This window comes from Danio rerio, chromosome 3 (genome assembly GCF_049306965.1).
Source record: "Danio rerio strain Tuebingen ecotype United States chromosome 3, GRCz12tu, whole genome shotgun sequence".
Taxonomy (NCBI): Eukaryota; Metazoa; Chordata; class Actinopteri; order Cypriniformes; family Danionidae; genus Danio; species Danio rerio.
The window spans coordinates 17,687,592-17,703,974 of NC_133178.1; the positions used below are offsets into that span (position 1 = coordinate 17,687,592).

General features: G+C 34.9%; 1 protein-coding gene across 1 annotated transcript in view; it reads left to right on the top strand.

Moving 5' to 3' along the window:
- tmem104 (transmembrane protein 104) overlaps positions 1–15,451 on the top strand; it is an 80,277-nt gene extending 64,826 nt beyond the window's left edge. The window contains exon 10 of the mRNA XM_688664.11: positions 14,370–15,451. Within this exon, the coding sequence (XP_693756.3) occupies positions 14,370–15,133 (764 nt within the window). The 3' untranslated portion in view covers positions 15,134–15,451. The remainder of the gene's footprint in view (positions 1–14,369) is intronic.
- Positions 15,452–16,383: the final 932 nt, after the last annotated feature.

Sequence of the window (16,383 nt, forward strand, 5' to 3'; positions counted from 1 at the left end):
CTGTCCCTTTAAATGTCAGGCCCAATCTATTTTTTGTTGATTTACTAAAATTAGTAAAGTGGTTTGAGCAAGCACAGTTGTTTACATTAGGTTGCATGCTGGTAATTTATTTAGCTTTTCATTTACAAGGAGATGATGTACAGTGTGCGCTGCCACATTTGTGTGTGCAATTCAAGAGAACAGCATAACATCTTGTTTGAGAGACAATTTGAGAGACATTTTATTTCTTAAACTACAGAAAATATATACTGTCATGTGCCGCCTCCTCGCTTGATTTGGTACGTTCTGCATTTCTCTCATTGAAAATGAACTACACACAACTGTATTCTTACATTTTCTTACAGACATGTACCACACCTGACTGAGGTGTCAACAAATTTCACTAACATCTTTCAAAATAAAAGTTGTGCATCACAAAAATAATTAAAGTTTTTGGCTGCCCACTTTTGTGTCACAACAAAATTGAGAACCACCGCTCTGTATAGTTTTTGTTGAATTTTAATTAGTTAATTTTAATTCTGCATCAAGTGAAGTTTAAATGAACCTGAGAAATGTTTAATTTGTCTGAAAGAGAACAAGAGTTTCTACGTTATTTTATTTTACTTGAGACTCTTATAACTTGCAACAGTCTTTAGTGTGTAATTGTGTTATTTGGTCTTGGTCTGCAAAGTTACAAAATACAAAGTCCTCTCTAAAGGGAGTTATTCTCTTTATCTGTAAACACTGTTTCTGACCTCACTTAAACTCCTTGACTGTAGCCTCGAGAACACACACATCTCAATGTCCTGAATTTAAGTAAAATACAAGGCACAAGCTGTAAGGCACAGCATCTTTATTGAAGCTGGCAAAGAAAAAGAGGAATAGGTGTAAAGAGAGAGATGTGTTTTGCTTCCATTCAAAAAAGAGGCATTTACTGCATAGTATAATAATAATGGGACCCCTTTAACTTTTATTTCAACACAAATAGTTTTGTTTTATGGTTATGTTTTTGGTAGCTATAATAGCTCTGCTGTTTCACTCAAGTTGCTTTTAAAACATAAATATATTATAAGGAAATGTGCATATACAATAAAAACAAAGTGCAAAGAATCCAGTGTAGATTTAAAGGCCCAATGCCTGGTCGGAATGTTTTACACCTTTGAGTACCACCAAATTAATGTCCTTGCTTTTTTGGATAATAATAATAATGCCATAGGTTTATTGGTTAATTTTAATTATCAAAATAAGTTTTAACTGTGCAGTTTAGTTAGCGGAACTGTTCATCCAGCATCATTACTGCTCTTCATTTTGTTACATTGCTAAAAAAATTATCTTGTTGGGTAGCAAGACCTTATATTATCGATATTACTTTGATATTGTTCTTGTAATGCATTTATGTAATTATTTCAAGCTAGTCACATTCGTTGAATATGAAATCATACATCAATGCACATCGATTAATGAAAGTAGAGAACTCTCAGTTGATGCTTATTTAACTGCGATCAAAGTTATTTATAGACTAGAAATGTGGTGTTTTGTAATAAATCATGACCCAGATCTTGAAATAAGATTTAGAGTAGGGTTTCTTTGTTTTTATTTAGGCTTTTACTGAATTGGAGTAGTTGCAAAGTTATTTTTTAATAAATAAAAACTTTTTTTAAGCCAGGCAATTGTGCTCTGGCTGAAACCTTAAAATTATATAATAATAATTTTAAAAATAACGTTTCATGCTACATAACTGTTTGGATTATAATAATCTGATTATAATAATCAAAAATTGCCCATTTACTTAGGGGGGCAGGGAGTGAAAGGGGATTTTGTTTCAGCTCAAGATGCTTTCTTGGTGCTTCCTAGAAAAAGACCATTTTGAACCCTGTATACAGTCTTTCTTGGTTGACAATCTTTCAGTCCACTCCTATGCAGGCCTCTAGTTTCTGTCTTCGTTGAGACGTCAGTCCCACACTTGGCCAAGTCATTCAGTAGTGTCTTGGCGGTTGTTCTTAGGTTTTTAGAAACCTCTCTCACTAGTTTTCTTTCCAAGGTTTTGGAAATATTTCAATTGCTACCTCTGCCAGTTATGTTACCCATTGTGTGGACCTCATTAGACTTCTTGATAATGCTTCTCACGGCACTTCTTGACACTTGAAAATGCTTTGATGAACATGTCCTCCTCCTTTGTGAGCCTTAACAATTCTTTTTCTCAAGTCTGAACTAATTTCTTTTGTCTTTGCCATGATGACAGAATGTATTATTGTACTATTTGTTTTTTCAAGACACCAGTATTAAGCTTTAAGTGCAGTTTAAAGGCTTAACTAGGTTAGTTAAACTAGGCGAGTTAGGGTAATTACTCATGTAATTGAACCGCAGTAGTTTTTTCTGAAACCAATCAAACATATAATTACCTAAGGGGGCTAATAATATTGACCTTAGCAGTTTTTACTTATATATATATATAAACTTTTCCAGAAGAAAAATAGGAAATTGGAAGTAGGAAATGCTCCTAAAAAATTTCCTTGCTCTGTTCACTTATATTTTAAAAAGATTAAACATTCCTAAGGAGGGCTAATATTTTGACTTCAACTGTATATTGGATGTAAATTAAAAATCTTGCATCTAATCTTGAAAGTAAGGGAATAGTAGTCAGGGATGAAAGTTCAGTAATCAAAAAAAAAAAGGTTGGAAAAAAATATTTATATATTATAGCTATCATCCTCCTTCAGATTAACAGCGAACAACATAGCTGCTATAAGGAGACAGCTTTTTAAATGTTGAAGGGGAAGCCCTTAAAATTGCATTTGGATTTTATGGTGCTTTTATAGGTCAGAAACCCTGTAAAAGGTGTTGGCTGTGGGATATCCTGCAGTGTAGTCTCAAGGTGTTCTGAAATATAGCTGTGCCTTAATGAATACCGCAGGCAGGGGTTCAGCTCATAGAACCTGAAAATTGCTCCTGAGGAAAATGCATCGGCGTCTCTCATTTAGCAAGGCCTGCGATATGGACAAGCTACAAACTACCATTCGCTACTTTCCTTAACAGACCATAAAACCACTCGCTCATTTGCTTGAAAATTTCAGAGGATCATCAAGTGATGTCAAATGGCTTGGTTGGTCTAAAGTGTGGATGACTTGCTTTAGCTGCGGTAAAATAGATGTCTTAAATTTTGAGCTCTCTTAAGCCCTGTTATGTATTGATATTCGCATTTGCCTCCCTAATGAGGTTCTGTTTAAACTTTAATTACTTTAATAATTAGGTGCAGGATAAAGTTTAGGTATTAAGGGAGATTTGTGTACACTGTATATTCAACCCCTGCTACTTGAGTTTTTTTCACTAAATTAAAAGAAACATATTGACAAAGAATGTCAAAAAATCAATTTATGTGGATTTCAAAGTAACAGTTTTAATAGTACAGAATATATTCTGGGAACCAGAAAGACTGTCTAAGGGTTCTTTCACACCTGTGAATCGATTCAGTTGTTCCGAAACAGAGATTAAAATTGTTACATTGTTGCTCTTTGCTCTTGGAGCGGTTCGCTTTCACACTGCAAAGTTTCTAATCGGACCAAAAGAGCTAAAACAAGTCACGTGCGAGTAAACTCTCCTTAAATTGGTCAGAGTGTCAGAGTTTATTTTGCAGCGTCCCGCTCAGCTGTCAGGAGAGGTGGTGGTTTGGTGGTGATTGACAGGGTGCGCGCGCGTGACGTGTCTGAGGAGAGACACGGTAGGGACGGGTGAGAAGGGTGCGCGACGATGCCTATTTGAAGACTGGGAGAGAGACGCGAGATTACCGGGAGATCATCACTCGTTTGCGGGCATCCGGAGACTCGCGAAACTTCCCGCCCTAATCATAATTCTCTCTTCATATAGCCGTAAGCCTATTACATATCCATAAAACACTGTGATATAACTGCGCTCGGATCGGATCGCTTTCTCACTGCAATCGAACCGCTCCAGGGTTCGTTTCAATCGAGCCGAGACCACCTCATTCAAGCGATCTCGGAGCGATTACTTTGGCGCGGAACAGAGCGCGATTGCCCTGTTCACATATGCCAATCGAACCGCACTAACTGGGCAAACGAGATACGTTCCGAAACAAAAGTGTAGGTGTGAAAGCACCCTTAATTGTGTCTTTGAGCAAGACATTAGATTGCTCCGATTACTCTGATTTTGCTTATTTGCTTATTTGTGTCTCTCTTAAGTACGGCATTCTTATGAATTTTTTATTTTTTTTATTTCCACCAAAACAAGCACAATGCTTACCTGGTGGATTGACATACTGCATGAGGGTTATTGTGGAAAATTGATAAAGTAATTTATGCATTCACCTGCTTTAGTTTTGCAGTGTGTATTTATCTGCTGTAATTAGGGCTAATAATGGGTGAAAAAAGGTTATGCAGCACACTGGTTTTATCCTCCAGCTGTTGTCACTGTGCTATGAAACCCATTCATTTCAATGGCTTATGACACACAAGGGCAGTTTGTTGCTGTACTAAGCAGCATCCATGGTCAAAGATCAAAGTATCTCAATATTTCGCTCTGTAGATATTTCACTCATGTACTTGTATGCTAATGTAGGCTATTGCATGATTTGCACATGCTCACCATTAAAAAAAGCTAAGTCTGCTCAAATAATGCATCAACAGGACATTTCTATGCAGTATATTTGTTTCTGCTGATTGCAATAGTTCTATTGTGCTGTCATACTTGTGACTCATTCACTGTAAGTAATTGTTTTTGGTTGGTAGCTTGGTTTGGCTTTGTTTACTTTTGTTTGTTTTTGTTTTGCTTTTGTGTTTTGTTTCGTTTAGTTTGGTTATGTTTGGTTTTCTTTAATGTAGTTTGGTTACTTTTGATTTTGTTTCCTTTAGTTTTGCTTTTTATTTGGTTTGGTTTTGCTTTTGTGTTTATTTTTGTTTGTTTGTTATGGTTTTGTTTTGTTTAATTTAGTTTGGTTACTTTTAGTTTTTTGTTTCATTCAGTTTGTTTACTTTTGGTTTGGTTTAATTTAGTTTGGATTCTTTTTGTTTTGTTTTGGTTTGGTTTTGCTTTGTTTCATTTACTTTTGTTTGGTTTGTTATTTAGTTTGTTTTTATGTTGGATTTTTTTTTATGTTTTTTTATTGGTTAGGTTTATTTTTTATTTTTTTTGTATGGATTTGGTTTAATTTTGTTTATTGTTTTTGGTTTCGTTTTATTTTTTATTTTGGTTTGTTTCTCTTGGTTTTGTGTTTTGTCTTTGAGTAATATTTTAAAACTACATACAGCTTTTTAAGTAAACAGTTAATAAGTATGTAAATAATCAGAGGCTATAAAAACTTAGTCATCAAAATAAATATGCTCATTATCGCAATGTACTCAGGTTACTAGAAGCATTTTAAACTCTTGATTTGACTTGATTAAATTTTTTACGTTTGTACTCTTTTCTAAATTGTTATTGTATTCTAATAAATCACTACAAATTGATCCAGTCATTGCTTTAATAGTGATACTATTCATACCATTCAAAATTCAGTAAGATATTTTAATTTTGAAATTCTCAAATAAGCCTCTTCAACAATTTTGTACGTATTTGATCACAAAAATGAGAAAAGAAAAGAACTGTTTTCCATTTATAATGTAATTTAAAGTGACATTTATTCCTATTATTCAGCATCATTAATAGCAATGGATGCATATTTTTTCATGATTCTTTTACATGCAAGGTTATTGATTCAGGGACATTTACTACTTGACAATCAACATAACCGCATGCTGCTTTTGATAGCTAAATAACAAAATTTATGGATGATGATTGATCTTTTCCCAGACGTCTGCCTAATGTACTTTGCAGGCATCATTCTCTATACACTTGATGGTCACGTGACTCAACACCTCATGGGTGTCTTGTTAATGAATAGTGTCCTTCAAAACCCAACATGCAGTCCTTTAGGCAAACTGTTGCAATTAAAGTCTTTTTTTTATTATAATGCCATGATATGTTTGCTTCACTGTGTAAATTTATTTGGTCTTTTTTTGTTGGTGTCCTCTTTGTCTACCTGTGTGGCGTCTTCTGTCAGATACAAATATATCATGATGAATAAGACTTGAAGACACAGATACCAGTGGCATTTTCTATGGCCATCAGCGTTTACACTGAGGGAATTTATAGCGGGTGATGAATCGCTGTGCCGTATGTGCCGGGATGCAATCAAATCTCATCCCTAAACAACAAAAGGCCTCCGTGCTGAAGGTTAAGCGTCTATACAATGACTTCAGTTGTGCCGTGATACGTCAAGAGTATTTGAATTAAGTGTGCCCTTGATATTTTTTTTACCACATTCTTTCGGTGCATTGACTTTTGTATTTTTCTTTCGTCATGAGTAGGAGTCATGCATCTTGAATCTGACTACAACCCATCCATGCTTGCATCCACTCCGATTGGTTCATCGCTTACATTTTTCTCAAGCGATTTGCTGTTCCATCATTGTGTCCTCTAGTTGATCTCTTGCCGATCCGTTTTGCTATATTAAGCATGTTGTGCAATGAAGGTTATCCGTTAATGCAGTTGTTGCACTTTTTGGCTTTGTGTTCTAATTTGACTGTATTTGATTTAGCTTAGTGGTTCCCAAACTTTTTTCTGGAGACTTCTATTAACACTAAACATCCTTAAAGATCTATAGATTAATAGCAAGAGCAGTTAATCCATATTTAGTTGTTGCCACCTTTTAAATATATAAGTATAACAGCTCTAAAATTCAGCTAAAGTTAAAAAGGTAAAATTGCATTGAACCATCCTCTTCTAAATACACTTTCTGACATTGGATGGTGCTTCTAACAAAGCTGAAATGCTGTTTCCCTCATAACTACTTTGCACAAAATCTACTATATTAGTATATAAAATGATGGAAAAGGGAAATCGACACTTGTCCCAAGACAGTCAGTTCCATTCCATTGTACATTTATTAACTCATTCATAAATCAATTAATGTAGTTCCTCTTAGCACTCAGTTTAAAATCTCTCACTGCCTTCCTTCATATTTTCACACAAGCCAAACTCAATATGGGACTCACTCTGATTAATGCTGGGCAGAATTGACAGAGTTTTTACGAATCGCTGTTATTAAATATGCATTTAAGGATTGTTAAAACAGTAACTGTTGAGAATTTGTTTATTACCAAACCTTTATCCAACCCTCAAATTAGATTGTGTTCGTTGACCCCTAATTTTTTGTTGGTGGGGTTTGCAACTTCCTGGTTTAACTTTAGCTGATGTGTCTGTCATTGTAGTGTACATCCTCAGCTTGACAGATTTCCAATATCATACTGTATCGTATAATATATAAAAAAAATTTATACAAAATTTAAGGGACAGTTCCCCAAAAATGTACACTCAAATAATTTTTAATATATAATAACTCCTTATATATTAAATATGAATAACTCCTTATTTGCTAAATCAACACAATTTTAGATTTTTTTTCAAGGACAATTTAGTTGTTTTATGTTAGATCCAATTAAATTAACTTAGTTGATTTGTGTTTGGACAACACAAAGGAATTTTGCGGGACCCAGAATTGTGTTACAGCGTGCTCTCCATCTGGACATTAAAAAAAGTCAGAGCCCCTAGTTTTTCACGATTCCTCGATGGCTGAATCCAATGCAAAATCAACAAAGTGTTTTTCCACCTGTGCAGTAAGCAGACGTGGGTAAAGCACGAGTGATTTACATGTGTAATCAATGCAAAGATTGGATTAGACATCCAGTGGCAAGAAATGGCCGTTTTATGCATTTGACTCACTTCAGACCGCAAAGGAAAGTGAGCAAATCTAGAGCAAACATCTAACAAACGGAGCAATGAAAGAGACAGAAAAGCAAGCAGCATACAATGATGGAGGTCGGTTAAAGAATGACGGCCGTGGGATATGACCGTATTGAAGGAGATTATTTGTTCTTTACCTAAGGCTGGTATTATGATGTGTGTAAAATCAATAGATGTTTTTGTATACCTTTTTTTCTGCAGTTAACAAGAGAAAACGCTTCCCTTCTATTGATGCGTTTTACGACAATTTAAATTTTTGGTCTATTAAGGTAGGGGAAGCCTTAATGCATGTCTAGAGTGAGGTACATGATGTCAGATGCTCCAGGGAGTGAAATCTGAAAGTAAGATCCTGGATAAAAATGAGAGTTATACAACCTTTCCTTGGTTTAATCCCTATCATTTTAGATCTTGTCTTGACAAGACCAAAATAAAGAAGCTTTATTTTTATGACATGTGTTATTGTCATTATGTCAGATTGCACACCTAAAATAGTAGGTTACCTGATATGTTAAATAAAAATATATAATTTTTATTTTTTTGCAAAATTTTCTGCAAATTTCTGGGATTTACCAGCACAAAATCAGTGATTTTTATCACAAAAAAATAATGAAAAACTAGGGGGTCTGATAAGCGATATAGGTGATGGCAATAGTTCTTCAAAGGGATCTTATAGAAGATATTTAGATTAAACTGTTCTCTTTGGATATTCATAAAGTTTAAGATTATGGCTTCGTTTTTAGAATCAATAAAACACTTACAGTACAGCCGTTATACAAAAAACAGATACAGCCAAAACCAAATGAACATCTCTTATACTCCTGGCCCATCTTATCAACATCAAACTTTTGAATGTTAGTGTATATTATGTAGAGTTATTTATTAAGTTATCATCTTTTTTGCGTATAATCTCATAGACTGTTGTGCCAGTCCAGAAAGTGTTTTAAAATCATTTATAGGTGTGAAACAAGACCAGACTTTTATTGTTTGAATGCAGTGTTGGGTTCACAGATTTTCTTTTCTTCTTTACTTTGTTTGTGTGGTACTTGCAAGACCTTTATAAAGTCATTTATAATGATTATTTGCTTTTAGTTATCTGTAGTTTCTCCAAATCTCATTGTCAGGGAGGCAGCGTTCACTCCAGAGACGTGTATCCTTGTACTGCAAAATCACTGCGATTATGTTTTGTTCTTTTTTAAGTAGTGAATTATCTATTCTCCTTACATGCAACCTGGCCTTGATTAATAGACTGAGATTAGCGTGACATGCACTCTGGCCCTTGTTTACAGCCAGAATGTTTTACTTCTGCTGGGACGAATGCATCTTTTTCAAGAACTAAATGAGCATGTGTGTGTGGACACCTTTAATTGAGACCTTTGGGTCAGAACTGCTGTCATGAGCACTGCCAATTAATTGCACGTCTGTTGGACTCTCACATGCATGGAAGAATACGATCCATTTACCCTTTGAATGGAAAGGCTTGCATGCAAAATTTATAACTGTAGTCCCTAATCCAAATATTGTTTTTAGTTTTATTTATTTAGAATTTTGTTTAATTTTTAATAAAATTTATTTTATATAAATGTTTTGTTTGTTTGTTTATTTTCTCCATGCTGTCAAAGTACTGCCATTTCTATTCGCAGCATTAAGCTTTAACAAACGTACAAATGCGACTTTTTATTTTATTATTTTTTATTTATTTATTTTTATTTAATTTTTAACTTAATTATTTGTTTTATTTTATTTTCCATGCCCTCAAAGCACTGCCATTTCTATCAGCACCATTAAGCTTTAACAAACGTACTAATGTATTTTTATTAATGTTATTTTCATTTATTTATTTTTATAATTTTTTCAATTTTATTATTTAATTTTCTTTAATTTTATATTTATTTTCCATGCCACTTAATTACTACTATTTTAATTAGCAGCATTAAGATTTAACAAACTTACAAATGCATTTTTAATTTATTTTATTTTTATTTTTTTTATTTCATTTTTAAAATATTTTATTTTAACTTCCATGCTGTCAAAGTAAAGTCATTTCTATTAGCAGCATTAGGCTTTAACAAACTTACAAATGCATTTTTCATTTATTCTTTTATTTATTGATTGATTCATTTATTATTTATTTATTTATTTTTATTAATTTAATTTAGTTTTTTTCCATGCTGTCAAATTACTGCCATTTCTATTAGCAGCATTAAGCTTTAATACACTTACAAATGCATTTTTTTAGTTGTATTATTATGATTTTATTTTTACTTTTTTATTATTAAATGACTTCCTTTTTACTTAATTGTTTTTGTAAAGACTTCAATTAGCATCAAGCTTTAACAAACTTACAAATGGAGCAGGTGTAGCAGTAGATTGGGGTTTTTATCACCCGTTTTTTTTTTTCAATCTGCTTGTTTGTCCATGCAGGAAACATCACCTAGAGGAGTTATTGGGCTGTTCTCACCGGCTCAGCATTTTCCAGCAACCCATTAGATCCTTAACAATCTCATCTTGTTCAGTATTGATTGCAACAGTGATCAAATTAGAAATACAGAATGTGTTTTCCCCTCTGTAAATTCAATGTTATAGAAATAACAAAGAGCTTAAAGTAAATAGGTTAGAATTTGCAGACGCATTAATAAACAGGGCTAATTAAAGGCCCTGATTTTGACCTGTTGCTATTTCTGTGTGCAAACCAATTGGAAATAGCTGAATCCGAGGTCAGTTTTATTAATGTATATCCACTGGCACATATTTGCATTAATGTGTTTACGATTAGTTGTAGATGGTACAAGAAATGTACACTACGACTGACTGACTGAAATTAAACTGTGAATTGTTTTTAGACAGTGAGCTTAAAGATAAAGGGATGGTTCACCCAAAAATGAAAATTCTTTCATAATTTACTCTCAATTTTCTTGTTTTAAACCTTTGAGTTTCTTTTTTAAGAAACAATCAGGAAGATATTTTTTTAAATGTTGTAACCCTTTTTTAGGTTTAAAACTTGTAATGCTTGACTTCAATAATATTTGTTTTGCCATGGAAGTTATTGGTTTGAGGTTTTCAGCTTTCTTACAAAGGTTTGAATCTATTGAGAGTGAGTGAGTAAATTTAAATTTTTGAGTGAACTATCACTTTCATTTCCTATGCTGTATCCATTCCAAATGTTAGATGAAAGTAAGCAGCATTGCATTGCAAAGACTTTGGTAATTAACTGAAATAATTGTGACAAAAGCACAAAAATATGCTAAAATCACAGCTATACTTTCCAGGTAGAATGGAGTAGTGCTAAAATTGTTTATTTAAAAAATACTCAGTCTACTTGATATACAATTGGATCTGTTAGAGTAAAATGGCTAAATAAACTGCTAAAGTTTGGTTTGCTCTTTTAGCCGATTGGCCTGGGGTTGGTGAACATTGGATGCATCATAGCTTTGTGTCATGCCAATGTTGACAGACTCAAGTTGTTGCGTCATTGGCTTCCAGTGTAGACACTGTTTATGGGCAGCAATCTGTCAGTGTGGACAGACCAGAACACTCATATCTATTATGGCAGGCCAAACAGCTTACAACATAAGGGACGGAAAGCCACATCTAGTTACGTCCCAGATAATAAGAAACAAACTTGATATCTGTTCGTATAGTTGATGCCCAAATGGTTCTACAAAAATCCAATTTACTGGATTTCAAGTCACATCCTCGTGAGACTTCAAATGATTTAGTTGAAATCAGATTTCATGCTTTTTTGGCTATTCGGGTTACAAATGAAACTAAAAGGATTTGAGTCAGATGCCTCAAAATCGGCTTTAGTCAGCCAGTGTTAACAAATAATCATCTCAACTTGGCAAAATAGTGGATGAGATGAATGTGCAGTGTTAAGGCAAGAAATCCCAGGTAAATAGGGTAAAAAAAAAAAGTATCTAAAATATATTAACATAGTCCTCCAGGTGATTGATTAACCTAAGTTTTTGTTATGAAATTTTAAGTATAACTTTGCAACCGAGGTCTTGCCTTATTAAGTTTACGTTTATTTGCATATTTTCCAGACTGAACAATGTTTTAAAAGTCTTATTTCTTCTTCTTTCCTTTGTTTTGGTGTATTATACTGTGTTAAAGGTTTTACTCTGGGGTATTTATAGATTTCAGGAAAGCAACATCATATTTAAAAAAATAAAATGTTTGAAATTTAGAGAGATTTCTGACTCGGTGCATGAGATAAATATATATAAAAATATATATTTATTATTGCTTTCTTGCCTGATATTGCATCAATTCTTTTCTTTTTTTGTAGGAGGAAGATTTAATGACTTACTTTAATAACCGTAAAATGCACTGGAACTCTTGTGTACAAAAAGACACAATTTAAAGGTCCCCAAGGATATTTTATGTATTCTGCAATAATAACAAAGTTGAATAACAATCAAACAATAATTTTAAAGGAATAGTTCAACCAAATATGAAAATAATGTTAATCATTACTCATTATTAAAATGTCTTTCCAATCCCCTGAGATCTTTGTTCATATGTGTAAAAAAAAAAATTAAGATGGTTTAGATGAAACCCAAGAGCCCTCTTATCCTCCACGGATAGCAGCAGTCCCCAGATGTTCAAAGTCTCACATGGTCGCCCACTGAAGCTAAGCAGGGCTGCGCCCGGTCAGTACCTGGATGGGAGACCACTTGGGAAAGCTAGGTTGCTGCCGGAAGTGGAGTTAGTGAGGCCAGCAGGGGGCGCCCAACCTGCGGTCTGTGTGGGTCCTAATGCCCCAGTATAGTGACGGGGACTCTATACTGCTCAGTGAGCGCCGTCTTTCGGATGAGACGTTAAACCAAGGTCCCGACTCTCTGTGGTCGTTAAAAATCCCAGGATGTCCTTCGAAAAAGAGTAGGGGTTTAACCCCGGCATCCTGGCCAAATCTGCCCACTGGCCTCTGTCCATCATGGCCTCCTAACCCTCCCCATATCATGATTGGCATATCATCACTCTGTCTCCTCTCCACCAATCAGCTGGTTTGTGGTGTGCGGTCTGGCGCAAAATGGCTGCCGTCGCATCATCCAGGTGGATGCTGCACACTGGTGGTGGATAAGGAGATTCCCCCCCCATTGTGTAAAGCGCTTTGAGTGCCCAGAAAAGCGCTATATAAATGTAACGCATTATTATTATTATTATTATTATTATTAGAAAATAAACCAATAAAATTGTCAAAGTGTTTCATGTGACTTCAGTGGTGCTCTAAAAAACTGTAAAAATGACTGTTCTCCAATGTCTTCCATGTCAGATTATGGTATGCATTCACTATAGCCCATTTGCTACAATTCTTTCATTTTGCGCTGCGAACTGTAATGGAAATTCATCACATTAGCCATAGTAAATGCACACCCGGACCTGATGTGAAGGACACTGGCAAACAAAGTGATTTTTTTGGTCTACAAAACTGTTTTTGGAGCATCTTATGATTACATTTGAATGTAATTCAAATGTCTTAGTTGGCACGGGCTGGTATAAGATTCTGATTGTATGGTAACCTCGGTTTTGTGGTATCATGTTATTGTGATAACTGCTCTAAAATATGTTTTTATTTTATTTATTTATTTTTTTTTTATCTCTGGGTAAAAAACACTTTTTCACTATTGAACATCGGGCTGGGCAATTAGGCCAAAAATGTAAATTTTGATTAATTGAACATTTTGACTTGATTATGATTAATGAACGATTATTTCATTTTTTTATTTTCTTTTATTTTATAAAAATATGCCATCTCAAGGCATCTCTGCCGCAGCTTCCAGTCATCATCAGTGTATTGCAAACGTGGGACGTGTAGTTATATTTTGTAAGAGGTGGACAGGTATGCGACCACGCAAAGGCTGCGCCGGACCATACACGTGCATTCGACACTAAAGTATAAATCAGCCCTAACAGAGCGGGGTCATGTGACTCTACACACGGTAGGGAAAAGAAATTGAAAGAATTGATCTAAAAAAAATTTGATTGATTTATAGGTTCTGAATGTCAATTTCAATTACTTTTTGATTAATCACCCAGCCCTAATTGAACACAATATATTTTATTTTAAGAAACAATAAAACTATTTTGGGACAGTAGCTTTTGATATGGAGGGTCTTTTTCTGCTGGAGATACTGTTTCCCTAATAGACTAAATAAAATAGTTGTAAAAAAAAAAAAAACGTGCATACATCGTAGGAACGGTATAACAGAAAAATATGACAGTTTTAAAACCTTGACTTTTTTTAATCCACAGTAAACCTTGAAACCGGTTGTTGTCCCAATCCATAGTCTTGAGACCATTGCTGTGTATGGAGAATGAGGGAGCTCTCAAATTTCCTCTAAAATATCCTAATTTGTATTCAGAAGATAAATAAATGTCTCAGGGGACTGAAAGTACATGATGATGAATGATTAATACCAGAATTTTCATTTTTGGGGGTGAACAAACCCTTTAGATTAAGTCATTTTGAAGACCCCACAATACATACATCTATTTCTAGTTTATCTGTTTTTCTATAGATGATACAAAAGCAGATAACTGTTTTTATTTTATATATAACCATTTCAATGCCTTTCCCATCTCTGTGTCTCTTTCAGCGTTCACCATGATGATCATCCTGGCCTTAATCCGCATCGGCAAGGGTCACGGGGAGGGCAAGCCATCCGTGGCTCAGATCTCAGGAGTGCCCAACCTCTTCGGAGTCTGCGTTTACTCATTCATGTGCCAGCACTCTCTGCCCTCGCTCGTGACGCCCATCTCCAACAAGCAGCGAATGAGCATCCTGGTCATGGCCGACTACATTCTAATCCTGTGCTTTTATGCCCTGCTCTCCCTCACAGCCATATTCTGCTTCGACAGTTCCCTTCTGCGCGACATGTACACTTTAAACTTCACTGACAACTGCGACGTTCTAGGCGTCCCAGTGCTGCGCTACTTCCTAGGCCTCTTTCCCGTTTTCACCATCAGCACCAACTTTCCCATAATAGCAGTCACGCTACGCAACAACTGGAAGACTCTTTTCCATCGGGATGGCGGCACGTACCCTTGGGTGGTGGACCGTGTTGTTTTTCCGCTCATTACTCTGGTGCCTCCCATTATCGTGGCCTTCTGTACTCACGATCTGGAGTCGCTCGTGGGCATCACTGGAGCGTACGCTGGAACGGGCATTCAGTACATCATCCCGGCCTTCCTGGTGTATTTTAGCCGACGCCACTTAGAGCCTGTTTTAGGAAGGGATGCTGTAAACAAGCACCGGTCACCCTTCCGACACACGTTCTGGGTTTGCTTTGTGGTGCTGTGGGCGACGTTCTGCTTAATGTTCGTGACTGCTAATATCGTCCTTAACGAAACCAAGAACTAAGATCAAAAGCAGATCTGTGTGTTCTTTTTCAAGGGTGTTTGTTTGCTAATGCATTAAAGCAGCGGCGTTAGCTGACGTCTAATACAGTGTAATTTAATTGAATGTGTAAAAGGGACCAAAGGATGTTTTGGCATTACTTGAGTTGTACTGTACAAACGTTAGATAGTTTTTGGTCTCGCAAGCACAGTCTGTATTTTCCGTCTTATGAGTCTTATTAAAACATGCCTGGCTCATATTTCAAAATTTGAACATTTTTATTTTGAATAAGGAAGACGATTATATAAGAAATAAATAAATAAATTCCTAAATAAGAAAAAATATAATGATAAAAGATACTTTTTGTTGCGGTAAAACTACTGTAAGATGGTGTTCATTATAGTTCATAATAGATTATAGTAATTTATTTTCAGTATATACATGGATTAAAAGCAAAAAAACATTTTTAAATGTTATATCATTTATGGAATATTTAAATAAAAACATTTAGATATTCCATAATTTAATTATTTAATCATAATCTGTTATTTTTTTGCATCTATTTAAAATTGGGAAAAATAATATGGCCTTGCTATGTTTTATTAGATTTTTTTGTCATCATTTATATATATATATATATATATATATATATATATATATATATATATATATATATATATATATATATATATATATATATATATATATATACACAAGAAACAATGCTAATTTTGTTTGTTTGTTTGTATGTTTATTCAGTTTTTTGGTTTTTGTTGTCGTCCTTTTTGTAAAAGAAAAAAAAGAAAAAAAGCCCAAACAAATACACCAAATATAAATGTCTGATATCCATCAAGTCAAAGACGAACAGACTGACAATAAACGTTCCTAGTTTTGGTCTTCCAAGATTGTTAGCGTTTCACAGCTGGCATTTGCGGCGTTCCTGCACTGACGAATGGAGACACGGGCGCAACGCGGGTCTGAATAATGTACCCAGACCTGGAGTTCAATCTCAGTTCATCAGCAGATTGATGGAGGCATTGAAAGCTTCCATATGTTCTCCATGTACTGACGTCTTACCCGGAGCTCATGGGTGCTCAAACGGGCCCTTAGGGAAGCGGGAAGGGAAGACAAACTTGGCACTAAATGGACACATCTGCCTGGGGATCTACAGAGACTGATATTTATCATTATCAAAATGGAGCACCTTACCGTGCCTCATGCGAATATTAGCATTAACGTCACTTTAGTTCTGACGAAGCTGTCGCAATTTTAAT